This window comes from Bolinopsis microptera, chromosome 2 (assembly GCF_026151205.1).
Source record: "Bolinopsis microptera isolate Bmic1 chromosome 2, MBARI_Bmic_1.0, whole genome shotgun sequence".
NCBI classification, from domain to species: domain Eukaryota; kingdom Metazoa; phylum Ctenophora; class Tentaculata; order Lobata; family Bolinopsidae; genus Bolinopsis; species Bolinopsis microptera.
Genome location: NC_087073.1, coordinates 21,158,431 through 21,175,204, shown reverse-complemented (window position 1 = coordinate 21,175,204; position 16,774 = coordinate 21,158,431). Strand labels below are relative to the sequence as shown.

Sequence of the window (16,774 nt, the reverse complement as noted above, 5' to 3'; positions counted from 1 at the left end):
TCTGTATTTGTAAATATAACACTAATTATCTAGTAGAAGTAGAGCTGTAAGGATGGATATGGATGACCTATTAAGGAAGACACTAGAGAAGCAAGCGCTGCGAGGCAGCTCCTCAGTGCGAGGGAGGGGAAGAGGAAGAGGCGGAAACACTAACAAGGCAGATAAGAAACTGGGGGGAAGAAGTCTTCACTTATCTTACTTGATCAACGATGGCTTGCTCTACCCAGGTACTTTAATTTCCATCTACATTTTCTGTTATCAAGTATTATGATTGTAAGTATCACGCCAGATCTCCCCTTCCCCCCCGGCCCCCCCCCCCCCCCCCGCGGCCCCCCCCCCCCTCCGGCCCCTTCCCCCCTCCTTACTTAATATATCCCCAGGTACGGGTGTACTAAAGATGGAGTATTTTGGGAATGTATTTGAAGGAGACCTGCTGGAGGACGGATCGGTTAAGTGGAAAGACAACAACCTGGTCTTTGCCACTCCGAGCGCGTGGGCTTCACACTGCAAGCGTATAGTTAACCCGGACAAGAAGAGCGCATGTGGCTGGACCACAGTTAAGTATGAAGGGAGAAAGCTGGAGTGGTACAAGAACCAGTGGTTACAGATGCAAGCAGCTAGAGCTGATGGCTCTTCTGTCATTCAACAGGTTTGCGTGGTTCTTTGTTATCATTTAAATGTTTTATTTCACGTGATCTGAATCCAGTGATCTGATTGTCTATTATTAACACTTCCTAACAGTTTCAGGACGATGATTTTAACGAGAATGATAGTGAAGATGATAACGCGTCTCAGTCTCAGGTTTGATTAAAGAAGTAGTCACGTGATGCTCATATAAGGTAGTAGTAGTCACGTGAGGATAGATTTTGGTATTATATCAGCCACGATCTCTGTTATTACTCCTTTGTAAATATTACTCTTTACAGGGAGAATCAGAAGCGTGCAGCTCGGCAGCTGAAAGTCTGGTTTCAGAGCCTGTCATGACAACATCCTCCTCCGGTCAAATACCCCAACCTGCCACCACTCCTATCTCCTCCACACCTGCCACCACAACCCCACCTGCTAACCTTGAACAACCTGAACAACCATCTACCTCAGCACTCAACAACATGACACGTGACAACATGACACGTGACAACATGACACGTGACAACATGACACGTGACAACATGACACGTGACAACATGACAACACCCTCCTCCGAACAACAAGGCCAGTTAACCGAAACAGAGCAAGCAATGATGGAACAAGCAGCCAACATGAACAATCACCAGGTGGATATAGCAAGTCTAGCGCACATGTTACTAGGCGAGGGAGCCACTAAACTATCAGACATGGAGAAGCTAGTGCTGGAGAAGGCGCTGAAGGAGCAGATGGCAGTGGAGGCAGCATTAGCAAACAGGCTGGCAGAAGCAGAGATGTTGAAGCAGCACAGCGAGGCAGCAGCACTGCTCCAGAAACAGAGCAAATCAGCACTCGAACAAAAACAGAGAGAGGAAGCGCTGCTGCAAGCGCAGCAAGAAGCTATCATCCAGGCGCAGCTTCAACAAGAGGCTCTGCACAAAATACAGCAGGAGATATTAGCAGCGCATAAAGAGAAGGAGGAGAAGGAGAAGAGGGCTAAGCAGAAGGAGCAGCGAGCCTCCTCTAAAGAGAAGGCATCAGCCCAGCAGCACATCGACCCAGCTCTCCTGCAGAAATCCCTCCTAGAGCACAGTATGATACAAAACGCGCTGCTGAACCAGGCTGCCCTGGAAAAGGCTATTCAGGAGCACAATGCTTCAGGTAGTAATGATAAAATGACACAGATGATATTAGAGCAGGCTCTCTTCCAGCAAGCTAATATGATACAGCTAGCTATAGCGCAGCTAGCTGAGGAACAGGCTAAAGCAGCCCGGGTAAGTTTTATATTGGGGGGGGGGGGGGGGGGGTAGAGTTGGTAATGTTTAGCTGGGGGGGGGGGGGGGGGGGTAGAGTTGGTAATGTTTAGAAAATATTAAAACTGATTTAACAAACTGATTTCTTGATGCTGTGTTAAGTAACGTACCATACTGATTACTGATAGTCATTGGTATCAAGGACTCAGCACTTTATTTCCTGAAATTTACCTTTGTTAAATACTAAATCTGCTATCTGTAGACGAAAGAGCGTGAGATAATGAAAGAAGCGCGTCAAGATGCAGTCCCAGCAGAGTCCTCACTTATAGACTGTGTAAAGTTCAGTGTGGTGGGACAGAAACAACCGTACACTGTCTTTATAGGGAGTAACTCTCTTCTTCTCATGGATTATCACTGTCATCTGAGTACTGACGAGGTGTACGGGTGAGGATAATATTATTACTTGATACGGAGGGGGGGGGGGGGGGGGGGGGGTTAGAGGGGGGGGCGGGGGAGGGTGAGGATAATATTATTACTTGATACGGGGGGGGGGGCCGGGGGGGGGGGGGGGTTAGAGGGGGGGCGGGGGAGGGTGAGGATAATATTATTACTTGATGGGGGGGGGGGGGTTAGAGGGGGGGCCGGGGTGAGGATAGTATACTTATACTGGGGGGGGGGGGGGTTCTACGACTTATATAGTTTATACAATCTAAACATCTTTGTAATAGTATGACGTGTAATTGATTGCAATATAAATGGTTATTTGTGCAGGTATCTAGGTGGTAAATGGGACCCGAACAAGTTGACACTACAAGTACAGAGCGTGTTTCCCTGTTCCCTGAACAACCCTGCGGACCAGACTGAGTGTACTGTTCTCCAGAACAAGATCCGGGAGCTCATCACACAGCAGGTAACCCTCACCAGGTATTACTCACACAGCAGGTAACCCTCACCAGGTATTACTTACACAGCAGGTAACCCTCACCAGGTATTACTCACACAGCAGGTAACCCTCACCAGGTATTACTCACACAGCAGGTAACCCTCACCAGGTATTACTCACACAGCAGGTAACCCTCACCAGGTATTACTCACACAGCAGGTAACCCTCACCAGGTATTACTCACACAGCAGGTAACCCTCACCAGGTATTACTCACACAGCAGGTAACCCTCACCAGGTATTACTCACACAGCAGGTAACCCTCACCAGGTATTACTCACACAGCAGGTAACCCTCACCAGGTATTACTCACACAGCAGGTAACCCTCACCAGGTATTACTTACACAGCAGGTAACCCTCACCAGGTATTACTCACACAGCAGGTAACCCTCACCAGGTATTACTCACACAGCAGGTAACCCTCACCAGGTATTACTCACACAGCAGGTAACCCTCACCAGGTATTACTCACACAGCAGGTAACCCTCACCAGGTATTACTCACACAGCAGGTAACCCTCACCAGGTATTACTCACACAGCAGGTAACCCTCACCAGGTATTACTCACACAGCAGGTAACCCTCACCAGGTATTACACAGCAGGTAACCCTCACCAGGTATTACTCACACAGCAGGTAACCCTCACCAGGTATTACTCACACAGCAGGTAACCCTCACCAGGTATTACTCACACAGCAGGTAACCCTCACCAGGTATTACTCACACAGCAGGTAACCCTCACCAGGTATTACTCACACAGCAGGTAACCCTCACCAGGTATTACTCACACAGCAGGTAACCCTCACCAGGTATTACTCACACAGCAGGTAACCCTCACCAGGTATTACTCACACAGCAGGTAACCCTCACCAGGTATTACTCACACAGCAGGTAACCCTCACCAGGTATTACTCACACAGCAGGTAACCCTCACCAGGTATTACTCACACAGCAGGTAACCCTCACCAGGTATTACTCACACAGCAGGTAACCCTCACCAGGTATTACTCACACAGCAGGTAACCCTCACCAGGTATTACTTACACAGCAGGTAACCCTCACCAGGTATTACACACAGCAGGTAACCCTCACCAGGTATTACTCACACAGCAGGTAACCCTCACCAGGTATTACTCACACAGCAGGTAACCCTCACCAGGTATTACTCACACAGCAGGTAACCCTCACCAGGTATTACTCACACAGCAGGTAACCCTCACCAGGTATTACTCACACAGCAGGTAACCCTCACCAGGTATTACTCACACAGCAGGTAACCCTCACCAGGTATTACTCACACAGCAGGTAACCCTCACCAGGTATTACTCACACAGCAGGTAACCCTCACCAGGTATTACTCACACAGCAGGTAACCCTCACCAGGTATTACTCACACAGCAGGTAACCCTCACCAGGTATTACTCACACAGCAGGTAACCCTCACCAGGTATTACTCACACAGCAGGTAACCCTCACCAGGTATTACTCACACAGCAGGTAACCCTCACCAGGTATTACTCACACAGCAGGTAACCCTCACCAGGTATTACTCACACAGCAGGTAACCCTCACCAGGTATTACTCACACAGCAGGTAACCCTCACCAGGTATTACTCACACAGCAGGTAACCCTCACCAGGTATTACTCACACAGCAGGTAACCCTCACCAGGTATTACTCACACAGCAGGTAACCCTCACCAGGTATTACTCACACAGCAGGTAACCCTCACCAGGTATTACTCACACAGCAGGTAACCCTCACCAGGTATTACTCACACAGCAGGTAACCCTCACCAGGTATTACTCACACAGCAGGTAACCCTCACCAGGTATTACTCACACAGCAGGTAACCCTCACCAGGTATTACACACAGCAGGTAACCCTCACCAGGTATTACTCACACAGCAGGTAACCCTCACCAGGTATTACTCACACAGCAGGTAACCCTCACCAGGTATTACTCACACAGCAGGTAACCCTCACCAGGTATTACTCACACAGCAGGTAACCCTCACCAGGTATTACTCACACAGCAGGTAACCCTCACCAGGTATTACTACACAGCAGGTAACCCTCACCAGGTATTACTTACACAGCAGGTAACCCTCACCAGGTATTACTCACACAGCAGGTAACCCTCACCAGGTATTACTCACACAGCAGGTAACCCTCACCAGGTATTACTCACACAGCAGGTAACCCTCACCAGGTATTACTCACACAGCAGGTAACCCTCACCAGGTATTACTCACACAGCAGGTAACCCTCACCAGGTATTACTCACACAGCAGGTAACCCTCACCAGGTATTACTCACACAGCAGGTAACCCTCACCAGGTATTACTCACACAGCAGGTAACCCTCACCAGGTATTACTCACACAGCAGGTAACCCTCACCAGGTATTACTCACACAGCAGGTAACCCTCACCAGGTATTACTCACACAGCAGGTAACCCTCACCAGGTATTACTCACACAGCAGGTAACCCTCACCAGGTATTACTCACACAGCAGGTAACCCTCACCAGGTATTACTCACACAGCAGGTAACCCTCACCAGGTATTACTCACACAGCAGGTAACCCTCACCAGGTATTACTCACACAGCAGGTAACCCTCACCAGGTATTACTCACACAGCAGGTAACCCTCACCAGGTATTACTCACACAGCAGGTAACCCTCACCAGGTATTACTTACACAGCAGGTAACCCTCACCAGGTATTACTCACACAGCAGGTAACCCTCACCAGGTATTACTCACACAGCAGGTAACCCTCACCAGGTATTACTCACACAGCAGGTAACCCTCACCAGGTATTACTCACACAGCAGGTAACCCTCACCAGGTATTACTCACACAGCAGGTAACCCTCACCAGGTATTACTCACACAGCAGGTAACCCTCACCAGGTATTACTCACACAGCAGGTAACCCTCACCAGGTATTACTCACACAGCAGGTAACCCTCACCAGGTATTACTCACACAGCAGGTAACCCTCACCAGGTATTACTCACACAGCAGGTAACCCTCACCAGGTATTACTCACACAGCAGGTAACCCTCACCAGGTATTACACACACAGCAGGTAACCCTCACCAGGTATTACTCACACAGCAGGTAACCCTCACCAGGTATTACTCACACAGCAGGTAACCCTCACCAGGTATTACTCACACAGCAGGTAACCCTCACCAGGTATTACTCACACAGCAGGTAACCCTCACCAGGTATTACTCACACAGCAGGTAACCCTCACCAGGTATTACTCACACAGCAGGTAACCCTCACCAGGTATTACTCACACAGCAGGTAACCCTCACCAGGTATTACTCACACAGCAGGTAACCCTCACCAGGTATTACTCACACAGCAGGTAACCCTCACCAGGTATTACTCACACAGCAGGTAACCCTCACCAGGTATTACTCACACAGCAGGTAACCCTCACCAGGTATTACTCACACAGCAGGTAACCCTCACCAGGTATTACTCACACAGCAGGTAACCCTCACCAGGTATTACTCACACAGCAGGTAACCCTCACCAGGTATTACTCACACAGCAGGTAACCCTCACCAGGTATTACTCACACAGCAGGTAACCCTCACCAGGTATTACTCACACAGCAGGTAACCCTCACCAGGTATTACTCACACAGCAGGTAACCCTCACCAGGTATTACTCACACAGCAGGTAACCCTCACCAGGTATTACTCACACAGCAGGTAACCCTCACCAGGTATTACTCACACAGCAGGTAACCCTCACCAGGTATTACTCACACAGCAGGTAACCCTCACCAGGTATTACTCACACAGCAGGTAACCCTCACCAGGTATTACTCACACAGCAGGTAACCCTCACCAGGTATTACTCACACAGCAGGTAACCCTCACCAGGTATTACTCACACAGCAGGTAACCCTCACCAGGTATTACTCACACAGCAGGTAACCCTCACCAGGTATTACTCACACAGCAGGTAACCCTCACCAGGTATTACTCACACAGCAGGTAACCCTCACCAGGTATTACTCACACAGCAGGTAACCCTCACCAGGTATTACTCACACAGCAGGTAACCCTCACCAGGTATTACTCACACAGCAGGTAACCCTCACCAGGTATTACTCACACAGCAGGTAACCCTCACCAGGTATTACTCACACAGCAGGTAACCCTCACCAGGTATTACTCACACAGCAGGTAACCCTCACCAGGTATTACTCACACAGCAGGTAACCCTCACCAGGTATTACTCACACAGCAGGTAACCCTCACCAGGTATTACTCACACAGCAGGTAACCCTCACCAGGTATTACTCACACAGCAGGTAACCCTCACCAGGTATTACTCACACAGCAGGTAACCCTCACCAGGTATTACTCACACAGCAGGTAACCCTCACCAGGTATTACTCACACAGCAGGTAACCCTCACCAGGTATTACTCACACAGCAGGTAACCCTCACCAGGTATTACTCACACAGCAGGTAACCCTCACCAGGTATTACTCACACAGCAGGTAACCCTCACCAGGTATTACTCACAGCAGGTAACCCTCACCAGGTATTACTCACACAGCAGGTAACCCTCACCAGGTATTACTCACACAGCAGGTAACCCTCACCAGGTATTACTCACACAGCAGGTAACCCTCACCAGGTATTACTTACACAGCAGGTAACCCTCACCAGGTATTACACAGCAGGTAACCCTCACCAGGTATTACACACAGCAGGTAACCCTCACCAGGTATTACTCACACAGCAGGTAACCCTCACCAGGTATTACTCACACAGCAGGTAACCCTCACCAGGTATTACTTACACAGCAGGTAACCCTCACCAGGTATTACTCACAGCAGGTAACCCTCACCAGGTATTACTCACACAGCAGGTAACCCTCACCAGGTATTACTCACACAGCAGGTAACCCTCACCAGGTATTACTCACACAGCAGGTAACCCTCACCAGGTATTACTCACACAGCAGGTAACCCTCACCAGGTATTACTCACACAGCAGGTAACCCTCACCAGGTATTACTCACACAGCAGGTAACCCTCACCAGGTATTACTCACACAGCAGGTAACCCTCACCAGGTATTACTCACACAGCAGGTAACCCTCACCAGGTATTACTTACACAGCAGGTAACCCTCACCAGGTATTACTCACACAGCAGGTAACCCTCACCAGGTATTACTCACACAGCAGGTAACCCTCACCAGGTATTACTTACACAGCAGGTAACCCTCACCAGGTATTACTCACACAGCAGGTAACCCTCACCAGGTATTACTTACACAGCAGGTAACCCTCACCAGGTATTACTCACACAGCAGGTAACCCTCACCAGGTATTACTCACACAGCAGGTAACCCTCACCAGGTATTACTCACACAGCAGGTAACCCTCACCAGGTATTACTCACACAGCAGGTAACCCTCACCAGGTATTACTCACACAGCAGGTAACCCTCACCAGGTATTACTCACACAGCAGGTAACCCTCACCAGGTATTACTCACACAGCAGGTAACCCTCACCAGGTATTACTCACACAGCAGGTAACCCTCACCAGGTATTACTCACACAGCAGGTAACCCTCACCAGGTATTACTCACACAGCAGGTAACCCTCACCAGGTATTACTCACACAGCAGGTAACCCTCACCAGGTATTACTCACACAGCAGGTAACCCTCACCAGGTATTACTCACACAGCAGGTAACCCTCACCAGGTATTACTCACACAGCAGGTAACCCTCACCAGGTATTACTCACACAGCAGGTAACCCTCACCAGGTATTACTCACACAGCAGGTAACCCTCACCAGGTATTACTCACACAGCAGGTAACCCTCACCAGGTATTACTCACACAGCAGGTAACCCTCACCAGGTATTACTCACACAGCAGGTAACCCTCACCAGGTATTACTCACACAGCAGGTAACCCTCACCAGGTATTACTCACACAGCAGGTAACCCTCACCAGGTATTACTCACACAGCAGGTAACCCTCACCAGGTATTACTCACACAGCAGGTAACCCTCACCAGGTATTACTCACACAGCAGGTAACCCTCACCAGGTATTACTCACACAGCAGGTAACCCTCACCAGGTATTACTCACACAGCAGGTAACCCTCACCAGGTATTACTCACACAGCAGGTAACCCTCACCAGGTATTACTCACACAGCAGGTAACCCTCACCAGGTATTACTCACACAGCAGGTAACCCTCACCAGGTATTACTCACACAGCAGGTAACCCTCACCAGGTATTACTCACACAGCAGGTAACCCTCACCAGGTATTACTCACACAGCAGGTAACCCTCACCAGGTATTACTCACACAGCAGGTAACCCTCACCAGGTATTACTCACACAGCAGGTAACCCTCACCAGGTATTACTCACACAGCAGGTAACCCTCACCAGGTATTACTCACACAGCAGGTAACCCTCACCAGGTATTACTCACACAGCAGGTAACCCTCACCAGGTATTACTCACACAGCAGGTAACCCTCACCAGGTATTACTTACACAGCAGGTAACCCTCACCAGGTATTACTCACACAGCAGGTAACCCTCACCAGGTATTACACACACAGCAGGTAACCCTCACCAGGTATTACTCACACAGCAGGTAACCCTCACCAGGTATTACACACACAGCAGGTAACCCTCACCAGGTATTACTCACACAGCAGGTAACCCTCACCAGGTATTACTCACACAGCAGGTAACCCTCACCAGGTATTACTCACACAGCAGGTAACCCTCACCAGGTATTACTCACACAGCAGGTAACCCTCACCAGGTATTACTCACACAGCAGGTAACCCTCACCAGGTATTACTCACACAGCAGGTAACCCTCACCAGGTATTACTCACACAGCAGGTAACCCTCACCAGGTATTACTCACACAGCAGGTAACCCTCACCAGGTATTACTCACACAGCAGGTAACCCTCACCAGGTATTACTCACACAGCAGGTAACCCTCACCAGGTATTACTCACACAGCAGGTAACCCTCACCAGGTATTACTCACACAGCAGGTAACCCTCACCAGGTATTACACACACAGCAGGTAACCCTCACCAGGTATTACTCACACAGCAGGTAACCCTCACCAGGTATTACTCACACAGCAGGTAACCCTCACCAGGTATTACTCACACAGCAGGTAACCCTCACCAGGTATTACTCACACAGCAGGTAACCCTCACCAGGTATTACTCACACAGCAGGTAACCCTCACCAGGTATTACTCACACAGCAGGTAACCCTCACCAGGTATTACTCACACAGCAGGTAACCCTCACCAGGTATTACACACACAGCAGGTAACCCTCACCAGGTATTACTCACACAGCAGGTAACCCTCACCAGGTATTACTCACACAGCAGGTAACCCTCACCAGGTATTACTCACACAGCAGGTAACCCTCACCAGGTATTACTCACACAGCAGGTAACCCTCACCAGGTATTACTCACACAGCAGGTAACCCTCACCAGGTATTACTCACACAGCAGGTAACCCTCACCAGGTATTACTCACACAGCAGGTAACCCTCACCAGGTATTACTCACACAGCAGGTAACCCTCACCAGGTATTACTCACACAGCAGGTAACCCTCACCAGGTATTACTCACACAGCAGGTAACCCTCACCAGGTATTACTCACACAGCAGGTAACCCTCACCAGGTATTACTCACACAGCAGGTAACCCTCACCAGGTATTACTCACACAGCAGGTAACCCTCACCAGGTATTACTCACACAGCAGGTAACCCTCACCAGGTATTACTCACACAGCAGGTAACCCTCACCAGGTATTACTCACACAGCAGGTAACCCTCACCAGGTATTACTTACACAGCAGGTAACCCTCACCAGGTATTACTCACACAGCAGGTAACCCTCACCAGGTATTACTTACACAGCAGGTAACCCTCACCAGGTATTACTCACACAGCAGGTAACCCTCACCAGGTATTACTCACACAGCAGGTAACCCTCACCAGGTATTACACACACAGCAGGTAACCCTCACCAGGTATTACTCACACAGCAGGTAACCCTCACCAGGTATTACTCACACAGCAGGTAACCCTCACCAGGTATTACTCACACAGCAGGTAACCCTCACCAGGTATTACTCACACAGCAGGTAACCCTCACCAGGTATTACTCACACAGCAGGTAACCCTCACCAGGTATTACTCACACAGCAGGTAACCCTCACCAGGTATTACTCACACAGCAGGTAACCCTCACCAGGTATTACTTACACAGCAGGTAACCCTCACCAGGTATTACTTACACAGCAGGTAACCCTCACCAGGTATTACTCACACAGCAGGTAACCCTCACCAGGTATTACTTACACAGCAGGTAACCCTCACCAGGTATTACTTACACAGCAGGTAACCCTCACCAGGTATTACTCACACAGCAGGTAACCCTCACCAGGTATTACTCACACAGCAGGTAACCCTCACCAGGTATTACTCACACAGCAGGTAACCCTCACCAGGTATTACTCACACAGCAGGTAACCCTCACCAGGTATTACTCACACAGCAGGTAACCCTCACCAGGTATTACTCACACAGCAGGTAACCCTCACCAGGTATTACTTACACAGCAGGTAACCCTCACCAGGTATTACTCACACAGCAGGTAACCCTCACCAGGTATTACTCACACAGCAGGTAACCCTCACCAGGTATTACTTACACAGCAGGTAACCCTCACCAGGTATTACTCACACAGCAGGTAACCCTCACCAGGTATTACTCACACAGCAGGTAACCCTCACCAGGTATTACTCACACAGCAGGTAACCCTCACCAGGTATTACTTACACAGCAGGTAACCCTCACCAGGTATTACTCACACAGCAGGTAACCCTCACCAGGTATTACTCACACAGCAGGTAACCCTCACCAGGTATTACTTACACAGCAGGTAACCCTCACCAGGTATTACTTACACAGCAGGTAACCCTCACCAGGTATTACTCACACAGCAGGTAACCCTCACCAGGTATTACTCACACAGCAGGTAACCCTCACCAGGTATTACTCACACAGCAGGTAACCCTCACCAGGTATTACTTACACAGCAGGTAACCCTCACCAGGTATTACTTACACAGCAGGTAACCCTCACCAGGTATTACTTAGACAGCAGGTAACCCTCACCAGGTATTACTTAGACAGCAGGTAACCCTCACCAGGTATTACTTAGACAGCAGGTAACCCTCACCAGGTATTACTTAGACAGCAGGTAACCCTCACCAGGTATTACTCAGACAGCAGGTAACCCTCACCAGGTATTACTTACACAGCAGGTAACCCTCACCAGGTATTACTCACACAGCAGGTAACCCTCACCAGGTATTACTCACACAGCAGGTAACCCTCACCAGGTATTACTCACACAGCAGGTAACCCTCACCAGGTATTACTTACACAGCAGGTAACCCTCACCAGGTATTACTCACACAGCAGGTAACCCTCACCAGGTATTACTTACACAGCAGGTAACCCTCACCAGATATTACTCACACAGCAGGTAACCCTCACCAGGTATTACTCAGACAGCAGGTAACCCTCACCAGGTATTACTCACACAGCAGGTAACCCTCACCAGGTATTACTCACACAGCAGGTAACCCTCACCAGGTATTACTTACACAGCAGGTAACCCTCACCAGGTATTACTCACACAGCAGGTAACCCTCACCAGGTATTACTTACACAGCAGGTAACCCTCACCAGGTATTACTCACACAGCAGGTAACCCTCACCAGGTATTACTCACACAGCAGGTAACCCTCACCAGGTATTACTCACACAGCAGGTAACCCTCACCAGGTATTACTCACACAGCAGGTAACCCTCACCAGGTATTACTCACACAGCAGGTAACCCTCACCAGGTATTACTCACACAGCAGGTAACCCTCACCAGGTATTACTCACACAGCAGGTAACCCTCACCAGGTATTACTTACACAGCAGGTAACCCTCACCAGGTATTACTCACACAGCAGGTAACCCTCACCAGGTATTACTCACACAGCAGGTAACCCTCACCAGGTATTACTCACACAGCAGGTAACCCTCACCAGGTATTACTCACACAGCAGGTAACCCTCACCAGGTATTACTCACACAGCAGGTAACCCTCACCAGGTATTACTCACACAGCAGGTAACCCTCACCAGGTATTACTCACACAGCAGGTAACCCTCACCAGGTATTACTCACACAGCAGGTAACCCTCACCAGGTATTACTCACACAGCAGGTAACCCTCACCAGGTATTACTCACACAGCAGGTAACCCTCACCAGGTATTACTCACACAGCAGGTAACCCTCACCAGGTATTACTCACACAGCAGGTAACCCTCACCAGGTATTACTCACACAGCAGGTAACCCTCACCAGGTATTACTCACACAGCAGGTAACCCTCACCAGGTATTACTCACACAGCAGGTAACCCTCACCAGGTATTACTCACACAGCAGGTAACCCTCACCAGGTATTACTCACACAGCAGGTAACCCTCACCAGGTATTACTAACACAGCAGGTAACCCTCACCAGGTATTACTTACACAGCAGGTAACCCTCACCAGGTATTACTCACACAGCAGGTAACCCTCACCAGGTATTACTCACACAGCAGGTAACCCTCACCAGGTATTACTCACACAGCAGGTAACCCTCACCAGGTATTACTCACTCAGCAGGTAACCCTCACCAGGTATTACTTACACAGCAGGTAACCCTCACCAGGTATTACTCACACAGCAGGTAACCCTCACCAGGTATTACTCACACAGCAGGTAACCCTCACCAGGTATTACTTACACAGCAGGTAACCCTCACCAGGTATTACTCACACAGCAGGTAACCCTCACCAGGTATTACTCACACAGCAGGTAACCCTCACCAGATATTACTCACACAGCAGGTAACCCTCACCAGGTATTACACACACAGCAGGTAACCCTCACCAGGTATTACACACACAGCAGGTAACCCTCACCAGGTATTACTCACACAGCAGGTAACCCTCACCAGGTATTACTCACACAGCAGGTAACCCTCACCAGGTATTACTCACACAGCAGGTAACCCTCACCAGGTATTACTCACACAGCAGGTAACCCTCACCAGGTATTACTCACACAGCAGGTAACCCTCACCAGGTATTACTTACACAGCAGGTAACCCTCACCAGGTATTACTCACACAGCAGGTAACCCTCACCAGGTATTACACACACAGCAGGTAACCCTCACCAGGTATTACACACACAGCAGGTAACCCTCACCAGGTATTACTCACACAGCAGGTAACCCTCACCAGGTATTACTCACACAGCAGGTAACCCTCACCAGGTATTACTCACACAGCAGGTAACCCTCACCAGGTATTACTCACACAGCAGGTAACCCTCACCAGGTATTACTCACACAGCAGGTAACCCTTACCAGGTATTACTCACACAGCAGGTAACCCTCACCAGGTATTACTCACACAGCAGGTAACCCTCACCAGGTATTACTCACACAGCAGGTAACCCTCACCAGGTATTACTCACACAGCAGGTAACCCTCACCAGGTATTACTTACACAGCAGGTAACCCTCACCAGGTATTACTCACACAGCAGGTAACCCTCACCAGGTATTACTAACACAGCAGGTAACCCTCACCAGGTATTACTCACACAGCAGGTAACCCTCACCAGGTATTACTCACACAGCAGGTAACCCTCACCAGGTATTACTTAGACACTTTTAGAGGGAGGCAGTTCAGTGACAGTGATTGGTTGTTACTAATTACGTGATTTCAGGACATGACTGTGATTGGCTGGTACCATTCTCACCCGACAAGCTCGCCCCGTCCTTCCCAACACGATATAGTGTGTCAGTCTGTTCACCAGCAACACATGAGATCACTTGACGGACGTATAGATCCCTGCTTGGGGGTCATAGTGTCCCCTTTTAGAGGCTCTACACCTACCAGTGAAGTTAGTAGTAGCATTATAACATATGCATGTCATTATAACATACACATATCTTAGGTTGTACCAAGAAATAGCAGAAACGTTAAATATCTGCCGAATTAAGTGTTTTTTTGGAGCCCAGTCATGAACAAATGTTACAAATTTGTTCAATATTACTTACTACAGGCCTAAATAGAGTGAACTTGGCACCTTGACTTAATTGGGAACATCTGTAAATGAAATGTAGCAGTCTATTAGTAAGATTTTATCACAGCAGTCTAATTAGAGCTATTATTTACTCTAGTAGTGTGAGGTTTGTAATATTTACATTATATTTACAGATGCAGCTATTCTGTGTTATGCACACTAACGACGGACGACCAGTTCCTATGCACTTGGAGTACACGTTAGTAGTGTTCAATTACATAATCTTACATATTTATTATACTTTTCTCTTAATTGTTGTCTGATTGTTGTATATCTATAGACTATTTTAATCAAAACATAATTATATTTCTGATTTAATAAATATGATAGAAATTGTAATCAAAACATAATTATATTTCTGATTTAATAAATATGATAGAAATTGTAAATGTTAGTAATTATCAATAGCTTATTTGTACTCTAATTGCAGGTGTGTATGGGATTCCACTATCTCCCCCGCGCTAGCAACTGAAATGAGAGCTATGTCCCTGCTTTACTCACAACAAAAATCAGGAGTCAAATTTGATCAACATTGGCGAAACAACATGAACATTTTCCGAAAAATGACAGAGTCTCTGAAACAAAAAACTCCAAAAGATATTAGCGAGGATCAATTTGTGGATGTTATGAGGCAAATTGTAGCAAAAGAGGAATGAGACCTGTTACGGACTACTGTCTTACTTCCACTTCCTCTCAGCACACAGTTATTTTGATAAGAAATTATACAATTATTTTATCTCAATTTATATATGTTCTCTGTTATTGTTGTACATTTTATCATTCTTATTTATCATCTTGTTGAAAATTGGACAATAATCGGATCTTTCGGTTTGTGTCAATTTTTATTGCCAGAGGCGCTGTTTTCTCAATACTTGTGGCCCTTTTGTGGCACGTCCCCATTTCTTGCCCCATCTATATCTGAGAGGGGGGCAAGATTCACATTCTACACAAAAAATCAGGGAATATGACCTCTGGCAACCTCCAAGAAAACACCCCCTGACCCGCTGGGAAACAATGAAATAGTTGTATTAATGGAAAACGCGTAGATATTTTTGAAGGGTTCTTGGCGCAAAACGCGCGTCGATTAAAGTCTGACGCGCGCGTACATGTTACGTTGAAAAATGAGCTGCTTATTTGAAACATGAAACAGTTTTACCCCAATATCTTGTCTGTTGTCAGGGGGGCTCTTACTAAATCGCTCGCCCAAAAATTTCACGTGACTTTGGTTTTTTTGGTTTTGCAGCCGTACAAAACGGTTTTACATAAACCCTAATCCTAACCATAACCCCGAAGCTATCCATAATCTTAACCACAACCCTAACCCGAGCCCTAAATAATCGAATTCACGTTTTACTAGCCTGTCACGTGACCAAAACGGTTTTTTGCCCATAACTCTCCAGGGAAGCATTTTAACCCTACGTCATGGGGGGTGATTCGGAATCAGCGTCCAAAAATACACCGATCCAGATCACTTTCATGCCTAAAGGGCCTTTTCACAAGAATTTTCTTAAAATTTGGGCGAGCGATTAAGTAGGATTTAGTTGGAGCGAAACAAAACGATAAATAATACCATGATTTGATCAATAATAATTCAAGCGTGCTAAATCACTTTACAGTCGATCTTCGAGATTTTTCGAAAAGGGCCCCTGACAGTTAAAATCAACCTGAATCGATTTATTTTTGGACG

The 16,774-nt window shown here is 47.8% G+C and overlaps 1 protein-coding gene across 1 annotated transcript; it reads left to right on the top strand.

Moving 5' to 3' along the window:
- The first annotated feature begins 13 nt into the window (after window positions 1–13).
- Window positions 14–15,903, top strand: LOC134811633 (MPN domain-containing protein-like). Its single transcript, XM_063818639.1, has 9 exons — window positions 14–227; window positions 381–649; window positions 742–801; window positions 927–1,898; window positions 2,140–2,321; window positions 2,649–2,787; window positions 14,728–14,904; window positions 15,222–15,286; window positions 15,518–15,903. Exons 1-9 carry the CDS (start codon window positions 53–55, stop codon window positions 15,741–15,743), a joined length of 2,265 nt encoding a protein of 754 aa, XP_063674709.1. The 5' UTR covers window positions 14–52; the 3' UTR covers window positions 15,744–15,903.
- The last annotated feature ends 871 nt before the right edge of the window (window positions 15,904–16,774 follow it).